The sequence below is a fragment of the Delphinapterus leucas genome, chromosome 7 (genome assembly GCF_059928025.1).
Source record: "Delphinapterus leucas isolate spDelLeu-1000000601 "Yukka" chromosome 7, BTC_Dleu_Yukka2, whole genome shotgun sequence".
Classification (NCBI taxonomy): Eukaryota; Metazoa; Chordata; class Mammalia; order Artiodactyla; family Monodontidae; genus Delphinapterus; species Delphinapterus leucas.
In genome coordinates this window covers 13,401,764-13,418,666 of record NC_143135.1, presented here as the reverse complement: position 1 = coordinate 13,418,666, position 16,903 = coordinate 13,401,764, and the positions used below count along the sequence as shown (strand labels likewise).

Here is a 16,903-nt window from a genome sequence, read left to right as displayed (position 1 = left end):
AGTCCTTCCTCACGGACTCCTACGCCTGCCCCCAGCTGATGGAGAACCAAGCAGAAACAGCAGTTAAGAAGCCAGAGCTTTCTCAGGGAGTGGTGGTCAGGGATTCAGAAGGCAGAAGAGCCCAAGGAGCTCAAAACCACTAGGAAAGCAGTTAAGGAAAACATGAAAAGACAAACAAAAGTATTTTTCCCCATTTCCTCTTATCAAATGATGATTGACACACCTGGGCTCAATTTCAAGTTCGAGAACTCATCACTTATCACACAAGCCAGTTACCCTCTCTGAGCTACAGGTTCTTTGACTGTACAATGGGGATAATTATAATTGACTCAGCGAGGTCTTCTGAGACCTCCAAAGTGCTACATGAAAGTGAGCCATTTACCATCATCACAATTAGCCAAACTGATTAGGGTTAATAAGGTCCAGGTTGTAGCTTCACTCTTCTGAGACTAATTAGCCTCCCTCAGATATAGGTGCTGCAGGGTGGAGACTGCACCCCTGAATCCAGACAAGTAACTGGCTCAGGAATAATATTACTACATACCCAAGACAGGATACCCTAGCCTGTTGTGCATGTTACTACACTAGGGGAAAGGGGAGATTTAATGAAAATGTGTGATTTCTTACAAAGTTTATGTTATTTGAAAAGGTGTGATTACACAGAATACCAACATAAGAAACACAGAAATACTCGGCATCCACGTATAGTATGCACATTTTAAAATGCACAAATATGCAATAGATACACATATTCACATAAATACAGAGAGATCTATTTAATTAAAGAGACCACCTGTAACTTCAAATGTTTTCTCCTGTACTTGTTTCAAAGTTTGTTTTACTGGCCATACATGCATGGAAATATGGGAAATACGGGAGGGCTGAAGCCATATATATTGTGAAGAAACCACCCATCTGTTAATACCTGTCACCCTCGAGAGAGTCCAACTCTGAGTCTGACACAGCTGATGCACAGAACACGCCATCACACCTGTCCTTGCTCCCTCACACCTTCTACTACTTCCCAGCGTCCCATGGGGAGGTTCTTACTACATCCGTCCTCATCGCTGTGGTCCCCGCAGTCGTTGTCTCCATCACATTGCCACTGGGCGGGGATGCAGGTACACTCGCCGAGGGCACTCACTGCACACGTGAAGTGGCTCCGACCACAAGCACACTCGGGGCTGCTGGCTAGGCCTGGGAAGAGGGAAGAGGAACCAGTGAGGGCTCAGCTTTCACGCAACCAAAGCCCATTCCAGGGGGGCAAGGTAGAGGAGCCAAGTCTAGGAGCACCGTCACCTAGGAGGCCACAGTGATGCTGCAGGGAGGTGTGGACCATATAATCGTGCCCTCCCCCTCCTCCAAGGCACAAATGGTCAAGAAGATACCCTCTGACTTTGGGCTCACAAACAGTCCAGTATCCCTTCTATGACAGGGTTTTTTTGCACACACCCCCAAAGGCCCAGGGACAAATGATGCCACCTAGAGGGCTGGTGGTCTTGAGGAAGGGGAGCCAGGGACAGCATGGGCGACGTAGAAAGGTTTCCATATCCTTCCCTCCAAAACTAGGTGGAGTTATGGATGCTTTTGCCTCTATCCAGGACCAGGACATTGGCCAGGGAGAACAAGAAATAAGAGTGGAATTAAAATGCTGGAGGCCCTTTAGGGATAAGAAATCACACGAGGGAGCAGAGAGCAACAGGCGCTGCTGTGAGTCCCTGAGTTAGAACTCGCTTTAAGGAGGGTGACCAGGAGAAGCGGGACCGGGAAACCAGGCTGCCTCAGGGCAGAGCGACTGGGACCAGTCAGAGCCTTCCGGTCTGCGGGACTGGCCACAGCCTGGAGAAAGGATGGCAGAAGCAGCCCCTCCCGCAGCCTCCGCAGCACACAGCTGGGCTTCCCTATTGAGCATCCAGCTATCTGCCTGGCCAAGTCCCATGACCGGCTGCTGTGCCCCCTCCCCAGCGTGCCCAGCAGGATGCCCTGGGATGGCGTGTGAATGGCTCGGTGCCCCCGCTCCAGCCTCAGCTGGAACAAAGGGTTCTGCCAGGGTCACTCTCCCCCCTCCCAGCATTCATCTAACCCGCTGGGCTGCTGCAGCTGGGAAAGAAGGGGGTCACCTCTCCCTTGCTCATCTCCTCCGCTTGCTTTCTCCTCCCTTTCCTCCCCTCAGCTGGGCCTTGCCCTCAGGCTGGGCTGGAACAGGGAAGGAGTCAGCTCCCGAATTGCCATCCCGCTTCATTTCCTATTTACAGGGCCCAGCTTCTCTCTCGGCTCATCTCCTTGACTACATCCTCACCTTGTATTATATTACTCAAGCCAGCTTAGGGTTTAGGGCCCAGAATGAAAGGGTGGACTGTTATTCCCACCAAAAGCAAGAGGGGAGCCAAAGACCCCTCCCTCTCCACTTCAACCCCAAGGATAAGTGTAAGCATAAAGCAAGGGGCCCTAACCTGCAAATGGATGGGAGGGATGGCCAACCTTTGGTATCTGTGAACCCCTGAAACTACAGGCAAAGTGTACGTTTCTGGAGTGAAGGACCACAGCTTTCACCCAATCTTCAACTGAGGCCTTGCCCTCCCCCTCCACATGCTAAGGGAATCAGCTGCCCTAGAAAAGATGCAGGATTTCCTGCAGAAGCCACAGGAATCCATCTGAAAGGAGCAGCATCTCTATACCTCATAGGAAGGCCCTACTCCAAGCCCAGCACTCCTGTCTCTCCAGATCTCTCTGCAAGTACAGGACAGAGGATTCTTCCCAGGGAAGCACTGAAGACCCAGTCCCATCCTCTTGGGCCTGTTCTGAGAGCACTGAGAAGGGATGAGGGCTTTTTTCACTCAGACCCTGGGCACCAGAGCCTGAGGAACTTTTGTAAGTTTGACCAGCTCATCACAGTCTATAGGCACTGCTTTAGGGAACTCTGGCTGGGATGAAAGAGCAATGACTAAGTATTCCAGAGGACTCCATGCCATGGGGCTCACCACCAACACGCTGACCTCTTTCTCAGGGAAGAATGGCGAAGAGGAAGAATAAGGCTAAGAATAAAGCTAAAAGTCATCCCAATGAGGGATGATTTTTCTCCTTCTTTGAAGACTGGCTTCAGTTGAAGATTGGGGGCATTTGGCAATGCATGATGACATTTTGGTTGTGACTGGTGGTACTGGCAGCATCTAGAGGATAAAGGCCACAGATGCTGCTAAATATCCTACAATGTACAGGGCAGGCGCCCACAACAAAGAAGTTATCCAGCCTGAAATGTCAATGGAGGTTGAGAAATGCTGCTAGCCACGCACAGCAGGGAGCGGGGCCACACCAAGGAGGAGATCAGGGTAAGGGGGTGACAAGAATGGAGAGGAAGAGGGGGCACTGGGGGGAGAGGAGGAGGAAGCACTGGACCTGGAGCGGACAGAGCTGGGTCCCACTGACCAGCTGTGCCCCCTTGTACGAATCCCGTAGCCCCTTAGCCTGTTTCCTTGTGTGCAAAAAAAGCCGCAAGGGTTGGACATGAAGATAAATGTGAAAGAGGCTAACCTCCTGCCTGGGAACACCAAGGATGCTCCATAAATGCATGCTGGGGGTGTGCAGGCATGAGGATTTGGGGGCTAGCTTTTTCTGAAAGGCCTTGATTTTAAGAACCTCAGTACGAGGATCAGGAGATCAAGGAGAGCAGCATTTCAGGCTGCATGCAAGTCAAAAGGAATCCACAAGGTAAAAGCGGAGCCTTCAGGGTTTTTTTTAGCCTCCCCCCAGCCCCCTTTTGGCTGAGTGATAGCAGAAGTCCTGAGTTTCCCCTGCAGACTTCAGGAACAAAGCATTCCATCCAGTGGGCATCAAGTTAGTTGCTGAAGAGTCATGACTTCCTGCATGTCAGAGCAACATCTGAAGGTCAGGCAGCCAGCGACAGACAAACTCTTGGCTTGGGTGTTCATACAGTAAACAGACACATTATACTCCAAACCCCAGCTCTTCTGGACAACTGCTGCCCCTCTGGGATCCTGGGAGGTGGAATTCTGCCTTTTCACTCAAGTCCTGGCTGTGATCATAAAGGACAGCTTTTAACCCTTTTTAACTAAAAGAATGGTGAGTGAAGAAAGGATACAAATGACTGCGGGTGGCAAAACGCGGTCTTCATTTTAAGAAGTGTTCAGTTAGAACACTCAGCTGTGCTTCTGGCCTTGAAAGCTATTTGCCAGCCACACTGCAAGCTACCGTGGCCTCAAAGGGCATGGAACCTTCAACCTAATGCAATTCAACATGGAAAAGAACTCCTCCCGAAGTGTTCACTATCCCTGATCATCAAGTTATTCAGCTTTTAGGATACATGGTAATGTGCTCATAGGGCCTTCCTGGGAGGTTAACCAAAATCTCAGCAATCTGACCACTTTCTCACTGCTTTCTTCGGAAGGAAAGCAGGGAAACGCCCATCTGCTTACACTATCAGACACAGTGTAATACGTGAGAGAACACAGATTCTTGAGTCAGAGAGGCTAGAGTTCAAGTCCTGGTTCTACACTAACTCTACAGCTTTGAGCAAGTTAGTTAATGCCTCTGAGTCTCAGTTTCCTCATCCATAAAATGGGAATAACAACAGTTCTACCACAAAGGGTTTTGTAAAGATTAAATAATCCATGTAGACTGCTTAGCGCAGGGCTGGCACACAGCAAAAGCTTCATAAAAATACAGCCATCATTTACTGAGTACTTACCATGTGCCCTCCAAATACTTTTCTAAGTGCTTTTCTTATGTCACATCATTGAATGCTCCCAACAACCCTGGGAAGTGGCACTGTTATTATTATCACCACCTTACAGTTGAGGACACTGAGACACAGGGAGGGGAAGTCTGTTGACAGGTCACACAGATACTAAGGGTTGGAGCCAGCATTCACACACAGGCAGGTCAATTCCAGATTCTCTGCTCTTAATCTCTTCATGAATACTGCCTCCTAATAAGTGGTATTGCTATTATGAGAATTTCCAATACCCTGAGATCAAAAAAGGGGATTTATAACACTGGGATTTTGGGGTCCTTCTTTCTGCATTCTGGATTGGCAAATGTGCAGTGAGTTTATGGATCTCAAGCAGTGACCTCTCCTTCTGGCTACTGCTGAGGCTAAAGACCAATTTCCCTTGCCCTAAGGTAAAGTAGTGAAGCAAGGAGAGTATGGAACCCTAGCCCTTTGAAAGAGTGCCTCGGTACCGTGTTGGTCCAGAAAAGGGCAGGGCTTTAGACAACAAATGATTATGTTTTGCAGTTTTTCTTGACAGTTTGCAAGCTACTTCTGCATACACACTTGCGTTCTCATTTAATTATTACAGGACTACCCATTTAATTGGTAAGATCACCTACTTTGGCCCAGGTCATGGGGTGAGTAGGAGAGCCAGGATGGCAGCCCCATTCGGACCCTTAGACCAATATTCTTCTCTTAATATGATCTCAGAATCTGGACTTTCAATAAAGCTTCCCACTGATGCACACTCAAGTTACAGAGGCACTGCTGGGAATTCCCCTGGCTGTCCGATGGTTAGGACTCTGTGCTCTCACTGCCGAGGGCCCAGATTCGATCCCTGGTCAGGGAACCAAAATCCCACAAGTCATGAGGCACAGGCAAAAAAAAAAAAAAAAAAAAAAAGAGAGGCACTGCTCCCGATCGCCCCACAGAAAGCTCAGCTCAAGGTGGACCACACCTGTCACTTGGAGGCCCAAGGTGTACAGTGACTATACACAGCTACAGAGCAGCTTTTTCAAGTTGAACCGGAAATGAGAAGGCTTAAGGGGTGTTCTGTGAGTGTTGGGATATGACAGCTACCCCAACGTGGAAGGGATTACAATGGGAAAGGGAGGAATCATCACTCATATAAGTGAAGGATGTTTTATTTCATAACATACCAAAGCTCTCTTCTCTTCTCCTAACAACTGGCAGCAACGGTGAAGATATAAACCTTATTTAATGAGGATAAGTTATTTGGAATGACTTTGAACTACATCCAGGCCAGTCAAGGGACCAATCCACTGATTTCAGCTCCTTGGGCAGCTTACTCAGTAAGCGTCTCTCACTGAAAGGGAAGCCCACGCAGCGAGATAAGACTGACATAACTGAAAGGGGTGACAGCCAAAAGCCACATGGAAATGGATCTAGTCTCACCCAAGAGATACCTGCAGTCTGGAGAGACCCGGGTAGCTATACAGCCACTGTTTGAGAGGACAGAGCCTGCACAGAAAACATTGGAACCAATACCAAACAAGGTAAATGGCTGGCAGTAGAAGGAGGCCAGAACATGAACCCTTTCTTGATGCTGCCCCACCTGGACCCACAAAGCCCCAGCTGAATTGAAAGCCCCTGCTGTGTGCCCCAGAGGCCCTTGGTGTCTCCTCTTATGGTAGCATTTAGCTCACTGTGGGACCATTGTTCACTTACTAGACCAGAAGCCTCTTGATGGTTGGAATTGTATGATATAGAGCTTTGTATTTGTATTCAGTGCACAGTTCAGTGATTGGTATGTAGCGATGATCAATATAAGTTTGTGAAACGAATGAATGACACATTCCATTAGAATCTTGTGACAGTTGGGAGTCAGGAAAAGAGAAGCCCAGAATATGAGAAATAAAAGTGGTTGTTTCCTACCTACCCTATACTCAAGAAAACAGGAATCTTCATTTTAAGGTGGCTTCCTAGTTCTATCCAGCTTAAGTTCACGCCTTTCTCCAACAAGAGCTCCTTTCACTGGCTGTATTATCAAGCTGTGATACTGACATGCCGTGACTCTCCTTATTTCTGTCCCTAGATCCCTAGAGGCCAGCCTTACCTGGTTTGAAAATCTATCTGATAAAGTCTTCTCCTAGTGGGCCCTCTCAAAAGTGATACCATAAATCACATGATTATTGGTCCCAACAAGGTCAGCCTTCTCTTGCCACTTTTAAACACAGAAAAGAAGTCCTTAATGGTCAGCTTCCAAAGTTATGAGGCAGGAGAGCATAGTGTTAAGAACACGGAAACAAAACTAAGCTAATTCCTGGCCATCAGACCAGGTATAATCTCTTTACACCTTAGTTTTTCATCTGGAATATTGGGATAATAAGAGCCCCTACCTCCCATGGATATTATGAGAATTGAATTACTTAATTCATAAAAAGCCCTTAGCATAATGCCTGGTATATACTAAGCTCTTGATAAATGGTAGCACCTACTATTGCTATTATAGAATTTGACTCATCCAGACTGTCTTATCCATCCACCCCATGATTAAGCCCTAATATTTCAGGGCTTGAGATGTCGAAAAATCCAACTGTGCGCCAAGCTGCAGTGCTGTTCCCATGGGTTAAGCTGGTGGCATGAGTGACCACAGGAAGAGGTGGGAGAGAGTCTTGCGGCAAGAGTCCTGCTTTACTGCCCTTCTCTGGGGGAGCTTGAAGTACATGGTATCCTTTATCCTTACCTAATTTATCATCAACCAATTCTTAGGAGGCAAATATAGAAAAGAGCATTTAGAACCTAAATTACAGAGCAATTTAGAAATGGATTAGTTTCCTTTTTTATGAATCGGGGGTAATAATAGTACCTATTTCATAAGGTTGCTGGGAGGTTTAAATGAAATAATACATATAAAGTAGCTATTATACATAATACATAAGCAGCTACTATTTTTGTTGTTGTTGTTGTTATTAACCCCATCATCTTCATCTGTGTCCTCTCTCTCAACCCAGTAATGTAGCTACATCGTCATACCGGCTTCTTACCCTGCCTAGAAGCTTAGTCAACAGATTTCACAAATCCAACAGGGATTGAATGTGGCTGTGCTCTCTGAGGGGCTGCTCAAAGTACTGCTTTCCTCTCCCCTTACATCTCAAAACCCAAGGTCCACAGAGTAACATGTGGCTTCAGGGAGCAACAAACCATATCTCCCCTTCTGGGAGCTTTTTTAAGCCTCACTCCATCAAGAAGCACCTGAAAGGTAATTCTCATAAAGAATTATGAGAATTGGGATTCCCTGAGAAGATGAAGACTGAAAACACAGAGGAGAGGGCAATCTAAGATAAAATACAGACAGTCCCGACCAAGACATTCTGGTATAGCTTAGATACAAAAGATTCTATTCTAAGAGGTAGTATGGATTAGAGAGTTAACAGCTTAGGCTCTGGGTTCAAATCCTAGGTCAGTTACTCACTAGCTGTGTGACAGCAAATGGCCTAAGCCTTAGTTTCCCATCTGTAAGACAGGAATCTAACAGAATCTACCTTATAAGGATATGGTGAGGAGTAAATGTGATAAAACACGCTAACACTTTGAGTGCTAGCAATACAGCAAAAGATTCACAAATGTGAAATGCCCCAGAAATACGTTTGTAATTTTTAGACCGCATGTCCCCAGCTTGTTGGGCAAAAATGGTCACCAGAGATCACTCCCAGAGGAGCAGAAATTCTCATTTGGGGGAGGTATATTTTAAAGTCATTCACTTTTACTGCTTCTCTGAACCTGTGGTTGAAATTTCTCGTTTAAACTGACAGCGAGTGTGGCAGGGGAGTGGAAAAAGGAGGGAAATCCCCTTTCTTATTTACTAGGCTTATGGATATTAGAACCTGGCATCTGTATTTGGTTTCCAGAAGGCTGTAGTCCCTAACAGTGAAACTATCTCTTGTCCTCATCCATGCCATGGTGACAGTCGGGTTCCCAAGGCTGGGGCCAACGAAGGGAACATTTGGAGCATCTCCCCCCCACCCCTGCCCTGCAGGCCAGGCAGGATGTGGAGCTGCAGAGCGAGGAGAGATCACTGGAGGTGCTTCCAACCTCAAAGCTTCTTTATTTCACATGCTAATCAGGTGTTTCTCCCAATACCCTAATCTGTACCTGCCTGGCCCTACACCCAGATGGGACAGGGGGAGGGACCCTCTCCTCCAAAAAGGTGCTGCCTGGAGCCAGGAGCTTCCAGGCCCCAGAAAACCTCCGGTGGTAAATTATGCCGCAGCACCTTTGTGCTGCCTCTCAGCCAGATGGGAGGTTTGCTCCCAGTCTTTTGTTTCCGGCTTTGCTGGCAACTCCGATCCTCCCTGGCTCAGCACAGAGGTGAGGGGGGAGCTCCTGTAGGCCATGCCCGGGCTTGCAGCGAGTCCCGAGTCCCCGGCAAGGCTTTTCCCAGCTGGGGCTCAGGCAGCGCCCTTCCCCTTCTCACTCTAACCTGAATGGGCAGGGGAGCAGAGCATTAGGGAAGCTTGCAGGCAATCCACTCAGCTGTGAGCAAGGATGGGAATGCCTACGTGCCGTGAAAGAATAAAGTTTGCTCAGAAGGGCGTAAGAGGTGCCCAGGGGCACCAAGGATGTTTGCTTCTTGCTAAATCAAAAATGCAGAACAGAGAATGGAGTCAAACGACAGCCAGGGAAGCTAGAGAATCAGCTCTTTTGAACGGCTTCTCTTGGTTATGGTCAACTTTCCGCAGCCCCCAAAACCATCACATCTCTGGCACCAACTTAAACAGAAGAAACAAAGAGACGACAGGGGTCAAACTTGGGGGTGGAGGAGCTGGGGGCTGGGCGGGGGGAGGGAGGAGCGAGTCGTGGGCTTGAGACCTGAATCAATTATCCTTGCACGCTGACAGGATTCCTGATTGAAGACAGTAGTCATGAAGGAAGGCAGCTCCCCAACGCCCGGCCCCCAAATTGGGGCAATTACTATCTTATGAGCTCTGGGGCCTGACTCCTTTCCCAGGCCAGTGGGAGGGAGAGCTTGGAATTCTAAACTGTTCCAGCTACAAGAGACCTCAGCCAGCACCTCTCACCCCGGGTCACAGCAACCTTAGGGTGAGATGCCTGGCTGCATCCCTGACCACAGGGCTTTTAACAGGGAAGCTCTCAGAGGAAAGCCCCACATCCCAGGCCCTCTCCCAGGAGAACTAAGGCAGAGTGGGCCCCCTAGGCTCATGGTATCGCTTAATCTCTTTTTTGAAGTGTGGACAGGAGGGAAATATGCTTAGGTTTCATTAGGTTTTCAAGGGGGAAAAGAAAGGGCAAGATCTTTAAAAAAAGAAAGCAAAAAACCAGCTGAAATGAAGGGCTGAGCCTCCATTTTAGCACATGACACTGTAGTATAACTACGGTTGTCTGGTTCCCATAGTCCAAAGGCAAGAACCGTCTCTAATCCACTTCTGCAAGCATGCTAACAAGCAACTAACATTTACCCTGACCTGTGGTAACAGAGTAGTTGTCAGATTCTGTGCCGAATGGTTTGAACATACTATTATTTCATTTAATTTTTACAATATCCTCACATGATAATTTATTACTACTCCACCCCCTCCCCCCACTTACAGATATGAACCCCGAAGTTCAGGGTGATAAAGTGTTTTGTACAGGGTCACAAAGATGTGGCGAAGCCAAGATTCAAACCCAGGCCTGCCTCTGTTTCTTGATCACAGAGCTATGTATGCAGTGATTAGATTAGCACTTGACAAATGTGTGTCTGGGGAATGAATGAACAAATGAATGGGTGCAGAGCCCAGTTTAGGGAATGCTCCTGAGTGTGCTGGGGAGAAGGAACTGACCCTGTCAGCTCGAAGCTGGAAGGAGAGCGGCAAGTACAGGCATTCATCAGAGCTATTTATAGGGCCAAAGCCTGGCTCTGCCAGCCAACCAGTTGGCAGGAAGGCTTTCCTGGGATATTGAATCCCACCAGGCTGAGAAGGGGAAAAGGTCTTCCAATGCTGAAGCTGAGATGGTAATCCAGACACAGTCTGGGGCCAGATGCCCCATGTCCAGGCAACTGTGACAAAACTCATGGCTAAACTGCGTCAAGGAATGTAGAGACTGTGGCTGGAACAGGCTAACAGACCTAGTCGGCCATGGGCATGGAACTGTCTCGAAATTATGAGATGTGTCCAATCACAAAAAAAGACAAGACTACTTTTTAAAGTAGTCTCCAAAATTCTGTTCCTATTTTGGAAGCCCGTAGGATGAATCTTCTCTTCAAAGGAGAAGCAACATAGCCAGTCTCTCCCATTTTCCTTCTTCTTAGGGATCAAGATTAGCGGTCAATCCGTAGAAAGAATGAGAAAGACGTGTAAAATACCCTGTCCTCTGTGATTCCCTGTGTTCTCTGCTGGCCCAGAAAATGGACATGCCCAACGTGCTCCGTATCAGACATGGTCATACTCAGCTCCCTAGCACCTGTCATTCTTAATACCATGTGCCAGTCCCAAAGATGTTATCTGATATGCAACAGGGGACAGAAGAGGAAATCCAAAGTCAGCGACAAGCCAAGCATCTTTCAAAAGTCCAGTAAGATCAGGGATAAGGTCAACCAAGCACCATGACAACACCAGATGGAAAAGAAACCAGTCTCAGCTCCACTCATTTGCACTCATCCTCAGATATAACCCTCTATCTACCAAAGCTTACCTGGAAAAGATCTCCAAGACAAACAGGGTTTCCACTCTTCAAATGGTGGTGGATTGTCTGAGGCCTCACGTCAACCCTCAATAGGCAGATACCCAGGGCTATTACCAGCAATCAAGTTCCCTTCCAAAATCTTTAAGGTTGGAGTATTATATAGGCTCAGGCCAATCCCACAGGCTCTAGGAAAAGCCCCAAGTACTAGCAGCATCCAAATAAGCACCTTATATCTTATTGTCTTGAATTCATTCCTAGCGGAGGTCAGATCTGCCTAACTGATCTACTATGACACACTGTCTTCTCCCTGAGCCCCTGGAACATAGTGCGGGGTCCTTGTGATATTTTTGGTTGAGCGACTGCTCAGTCTCACTGGTTGATGAACCATGAATCTGTCCCCTCCAAGCCTCTGAGGATGGCTCAGTATCAGGCCAGGCGAAGTTTAGATCTTGGTGCCATGGAGTGTCCTTATTCACATGCACAGAAAGCCTCCCATGCTTAGAAGTTTCCATTAAATATCTTGTCCTTAAAAAGAACCCAAATAGTTACCCAGAACCCTCCCAACCTTCTTCTGTGAAGCATAAAATATACATAATTTTCTACCCCTGTTCTCAGTGCAGATGTAGTGTTAGGCAATTTTGACAGCTCTGGAGCGATAAAATCCTCTTGGCCAGTCTCAGCCCGGAACCTTCCAGCTCCCCTTTCCCTAGGGCAGAAGGCGACAATCTCCTCTCTGGCTTTGTTGGTATCCGTTTTGGCCCTTTTTTTTTTTTCAGTGCCGTGCCATTTCCCTTGATCTTTTTCAAAACTTCCTCCAGGGGGCCGAGAGGAAAGTTCCATCCTCTTCCCTTGCAGCCCGAAGGGGAAAAGCCCCCAAAAAGCATAGCTGTCCCTTTAAGGGGCCCATGTGGTGGGAAGAGCAGCTACATTCCTACCCCAGTAGGGCCGCTGTCCCGACACGCCAGAGAGGCTGCAAATAACCTTCTAGGAGAGAGCTCGGGAGGGGGAGAGCACGGTGCAAAGAGGAACGTGGGTCGCCCAGGCTACTACTCCGAGAGGAAGAGTTAAGAGCTCGGTCGGGTTAGAGTGGGCATGGAAAAAGTCATTTAAAACCCACGGGTAATTTAAATACCAGACAAGAGAACTCTGTTTTGGATTTGGGAGGTAAACACCTTTAAAACAAGTGCTCAGGCATCTCCACGCCCTGCCAGGCAAATTCCGAAATTTGCATTATTTCCACACGAGCTCCCTTTACGTTAAAGAACTGGCTCAAGGCCGTGGTCTACAGACCCCATTATTCTGAACCCCACCGCCTCATCCCAGCAGCGGGGAGAATGGGAAGATTCGTGTCTCCCCCGGCTGAACAGCGGTGGGTGAATAGGGTTGGGATTCAAAGATCAAAGTTCTTTGATCTTTGGGCACAAACTAGAGGCAGCTGCTAAATCACGGAGTGCACCCACGGTCCTAGCCGGCTGCGGAGAAACAGATTCCACTGGAGCCCTAATCACACACACCAGTTGCGTACCGGTACCAAACAAGTTATTAATAAGGAGCAGATGAAGCAGCAGTCCTGCTGCCATCCCTCCAGCTTCCCCGAGGGCCACCGCGCGGGCCGGGAGGCTGCCTTCTGAGGTTCGGCGATACCCGCCCAGCTATCCCGGCCAGGGCGGATCTGCGGGAGCCTTCCAGCAGTTTCTTCCCTATGTCCCTCCTCTGCCCCTTTTCCAACCCTGTTTCCCCCTCCCCCACTCCGGGAAGGATCCAGGGCAGGAAGCTGATTGGTCACAACCAGGAGAGGGAACCCAAAACACCACTAAGTGAAGATGCTGCGAGCAGGCAGTGCCCATGGACCCTCTGCGGGAGCATGGTCCGGGGTCCAAGGAACTGTTCCTCTAGTGGAGGAATCCCCAGAGCTCAAGTATTCAGATTCCTCTGGAGCCTCTCCGCAATCCGCCCGAGACCCCCAGCCCCTGAAAAGAGGGCTATTTACAATTTATGGTTTAGCGACCATCCCTCCCCGCCTCCCTTTCTTCGCCCACATTCATTCGCACCAAAGACACAGAGACCCTGTCTAAACCTGAAAAGGGAAGCACCCCAGCTCTTCAAAGAGCAGCGAGGGAAGGCGAGCGAGCGCCTCGGACCTTCCCCCGAGCCTGGCCCAGACCCGAGCCCGGAGTGCTCCTCCACCGCTGTCCCGTCTCGGACTGGAGGAGTTGGGGGAGCTCCCGGTCCCCTCCCCGGAACACAACCTCTGGGCTGCTGCTTGGAGTGAGGGCGAGGGGTCCCAGGCCCCAGCCTGCGCCGTCCCGCCCTCGGGAGGTGAGTCCTGCCGCGGCCGGACCCAGGGAAAAACTTTCCCGCTGGGCCGGTCGGCGTAGGCGCGGCGGCGCCGCTTACCGTGTGCGCAGAGCAGGGCGCCAAGCAGCAGCGCGCCCCACGGCCGCCTCATGGTGCCGCCGCCGCCGCCGGCGCTCCCTGCCGGCCGGGGATCCCGCCGGCTCCTGCGGGACGGCGCGGCGGAGGGTGTCGACGGAGGGTCCCCTATGGGAAGCGTCCCGGTCCACGGTGGCGGGCGCGCCCCGCAAGTCTCCCTCGGCCGCTGCCGCCTCCAGGGCTGCAGAAGCCGAAGCCGACCCACCAGTGAATCCGGAGGGGGTGTCCCGGGCCGGGCCGCCCCGCCCCGCCCTGCCCCGCCCCCAGCGCCGCAGCCCCCGCCGCGGCCACCACGCCTGGTCCCGCCCCCAGCGCCGGCCCGGCCCCTTTCCGCCCTCGGCCCCCGCCCCCCGGTCCCCAGACCCCAGCCGCCGGCGCCTGCAGCGCTGGCCCAGCTCCTCTTCAAGCCGCCCCCACGTTCCTAGCCCTCAAGAGAGCCCCCCTTCACTCTCCCCAGTACTACTGCTTTAAAGTCCTTAACTTAGAAAAGGTTTTATCCTAGCAGCAACTCTCGGATCCCGCTCACTCTAGTTCTGTGCTAGAGAAGTGCACCCAGGCTGACCCAAGTCGCCTGGACGTGACCCCGGCCCCCCTACCGGCCCCAAGTCCAGACTTTATTGATGTCTCAGAATACACAAGGCTTGCTAATGCATAATCCTCTCGGTCTTTATGGACATCAAACAAGGGGCATCAGGGGGCCTGGAGTGCTGTGTCTTAACTAGCGTTCTCACTGTCAAAATTCCTTTCCTGAGATTTTCTCCACCCCTCCCCCCCACCCCCGCCTAGGCAGCGTTGTTCTAGAGCTAAATAATTCTACGACCTCCCGTTTTCGTTTACTCATTTCCTGAGGTGGTTGTCTGGGTCCTGTCGCCCCCGCTCGGACGTCCAGAATTGGCCCAGACGTAGTTCCTCCTGGCTGTCTTTGTAAATCGGCGTAGTTAGCCTCTTCACCTTCTTTGACTTTAAGATCCTGGCAAGAAAGGAAGGGGGTAAGGAAGTAAGCCCTCGCTTGCAGTTGTATTCTCTCAGAGACTTCAGCCTCCTCCCAGCTTCAGTCTCTAGGGCCTTCTAGCAATACTTAACCTTTGGGTTAGTACATAAAGTTATAAATTCCTCTTTTGTCTTAGCTTTGTGGCCTATGCCTCTCCCCAGTGCATATTAATAATATGGATTAATTTTGTTACCACCTGCCATTTTCTAGGTTGAATCTTGTCCTGCTACTTTTGTCCAAGTCCCCAACTTCCTTAGAGTCCTGTATATCGCTTTTCCCTCCAAGCTGGTATGCCAACAGTTTCTGGCTTTGGATCATCTGCAATTTTGTTAAACCACTTTCTTCTCACTAGTAAATAGAGTGAGGAAGCCCCAAATGCGCCATGTTAGCTGAGGGGAGAGTAATTTGTTACAGTGCAAAGAGGATATTGGGAGATTTCTCCAATGGATTGGTTGCCATTTCATCCTCGCTCGTCTGCAATTTTTCAAAGGCTTTCACTTCAAATTACCATCTTTGACCAAAGCTAACATTAACTTTGCAATAGCAAGGAAAAAATGCGTTGTTAACTGCTTCTTAGCCAGTATTTCTCTATTATGTTTTGCCTAAAATTTTTATGCAGATGAAATGTTGAACTAACGTCACCATGGTAACAAATGCCATGAGGCATTTTCTGTGTATGTAGTTCTTTTCGCCGACTGAAGGCGGCAGTCGAGTCAGGTCAGGCTTACTTGATCTTACTGCTAGGAAAAAGTCAACCGTTAAGGCCTATGTCATCTTAGCCTAAAATCCAAGGAGAAAAGGGTGAAAAAGTAGAGGCTGATTCTCAAGCCCTCCTCCCCACAACGTTTTGATGCAGCCTTCGTCGGTCTCAAGGTTTCGATATATGTTGCTTACGAAGACTTGCTTTTTGACCTGTTGAGGAAGACCTTAGGATTCTGGAGAGCATTTTTTTTTCCCACAATGAAAACTAAGGACATGTGGTATAATGAATACATTTGCCCCAAAAAATCCAGAACAGGCGGTCACCATACTTTCAATGTCAGGGGATTAAGAATTTATAAACAGTTTCCGCTCTGTATTCAAAAGACAGGTTCCTTTCCAGAAGGCATGATTTGTGTTGTTTTTCTGGGATTGAGGAGGAACAGGGAAGCTGGCTGTCCCTGTCTGACTCAGGCTCAAGAGAGTGAATTTTCTGTGTGCATCCCGAGTCCTCCTCCTCCATGGTTCAGCACAGTTCTGGTGCACAGAGCCATCCCTGGCTGCTATGAGTCACTGGGAATATCAATGGGGAGAAATGAACTTCATGCATAGTCCCTGGCTGGGTCACCCCCTAGGGTGAGTTAAGTCTTGGCTGTCAGAAACTGCTCTTGTGCCAGGAGTGCTAAGCCATATTTATTTTTACCAGGCCTCTCAGACTGTCTTGTTTGGAGTGAGAGATCCTGAAAAACATGCCAGAATGGGCTGTTTGTCTCCCTTTTATTGTCCCCTGGGACATGCCCCTAGGAAAGTTGTAGGGGATTGCCAATTCCAGAAGGGTCTCAGAGACATTCGTTTCCTCAGAAACACCACCCCTTTCCTTCATCCTTGAAGGACAGACCAGGGGACTGAATTTCTAAGATCAGAATATTGCCCTGAATTAGACCATCACTAATGGCCTTTTCAAAGGATACCCTGGGGGTGCTACAGAAACAAGATAGAAATGGGCACTATTTTGATCCAGTTGGGTTGGTAGAATCCTCTTACAACCCAGGAATCATTCAACAACCTGAATTCTAAACATAATTCTTCTAAAAGAGTAAAAGGTTTGACATTTCCACACTTTAAAACAGTGGTTCTTAATCAGGAGTGATTTTTGCTGACATGGGGCAATGCCTAGAGACATTTTTGGGAGTAGGTATTACTGGCAAATAATGAGTAGAGGCCATGAATGCTGCTAAACATCCTACAATAAGCAAGACATCCCTCCCCACAACAAATAATTATTCAGCCCAAAATGTCAATAGTGCTGAGGTTGAGAGACCCTGATTAAAAAGTTAAGAACATGAGTCTTAAAAAAAGAATTGCTCCATCTCTAGTATCACTTTCTTGTGTGAATGGAGGAA

General features: G+C 49.0%; 1 protein-coding gene across 3 annotated transcripts in view; it reads right to left on the bottom strand.

Moving 5' to 3' along the window:
- The window catches only part of LRP4 (LDL receptor related protein 4), a 51,971-nt gene extending 38,056 nt beyond the window's left edge, over positions 1-13,915 (bottom strand). The window contains exons 1-2 of one of the 3 annotated variants that reach the window (XM_022592079.2): positions 13,775-13,915; positions 1,051-1,197 (exon numbers count right to left, since the gene is read on the bottom strand). In XM_022592079.2, the coding sequence (XP_022447787.2) occupies positions 1,051-1,197; positions 13,775-13,826 (199 nt within the window). In that variant the 5' untranslated portion in view covers positions 13,827-13,915. The other 2 variants (XM_089914105.1, XM_089914104.1) reach the window with 2 other exon arrangements.
- Positions 13,916-16,903: the final 2,988 nt, after the last annotated feature.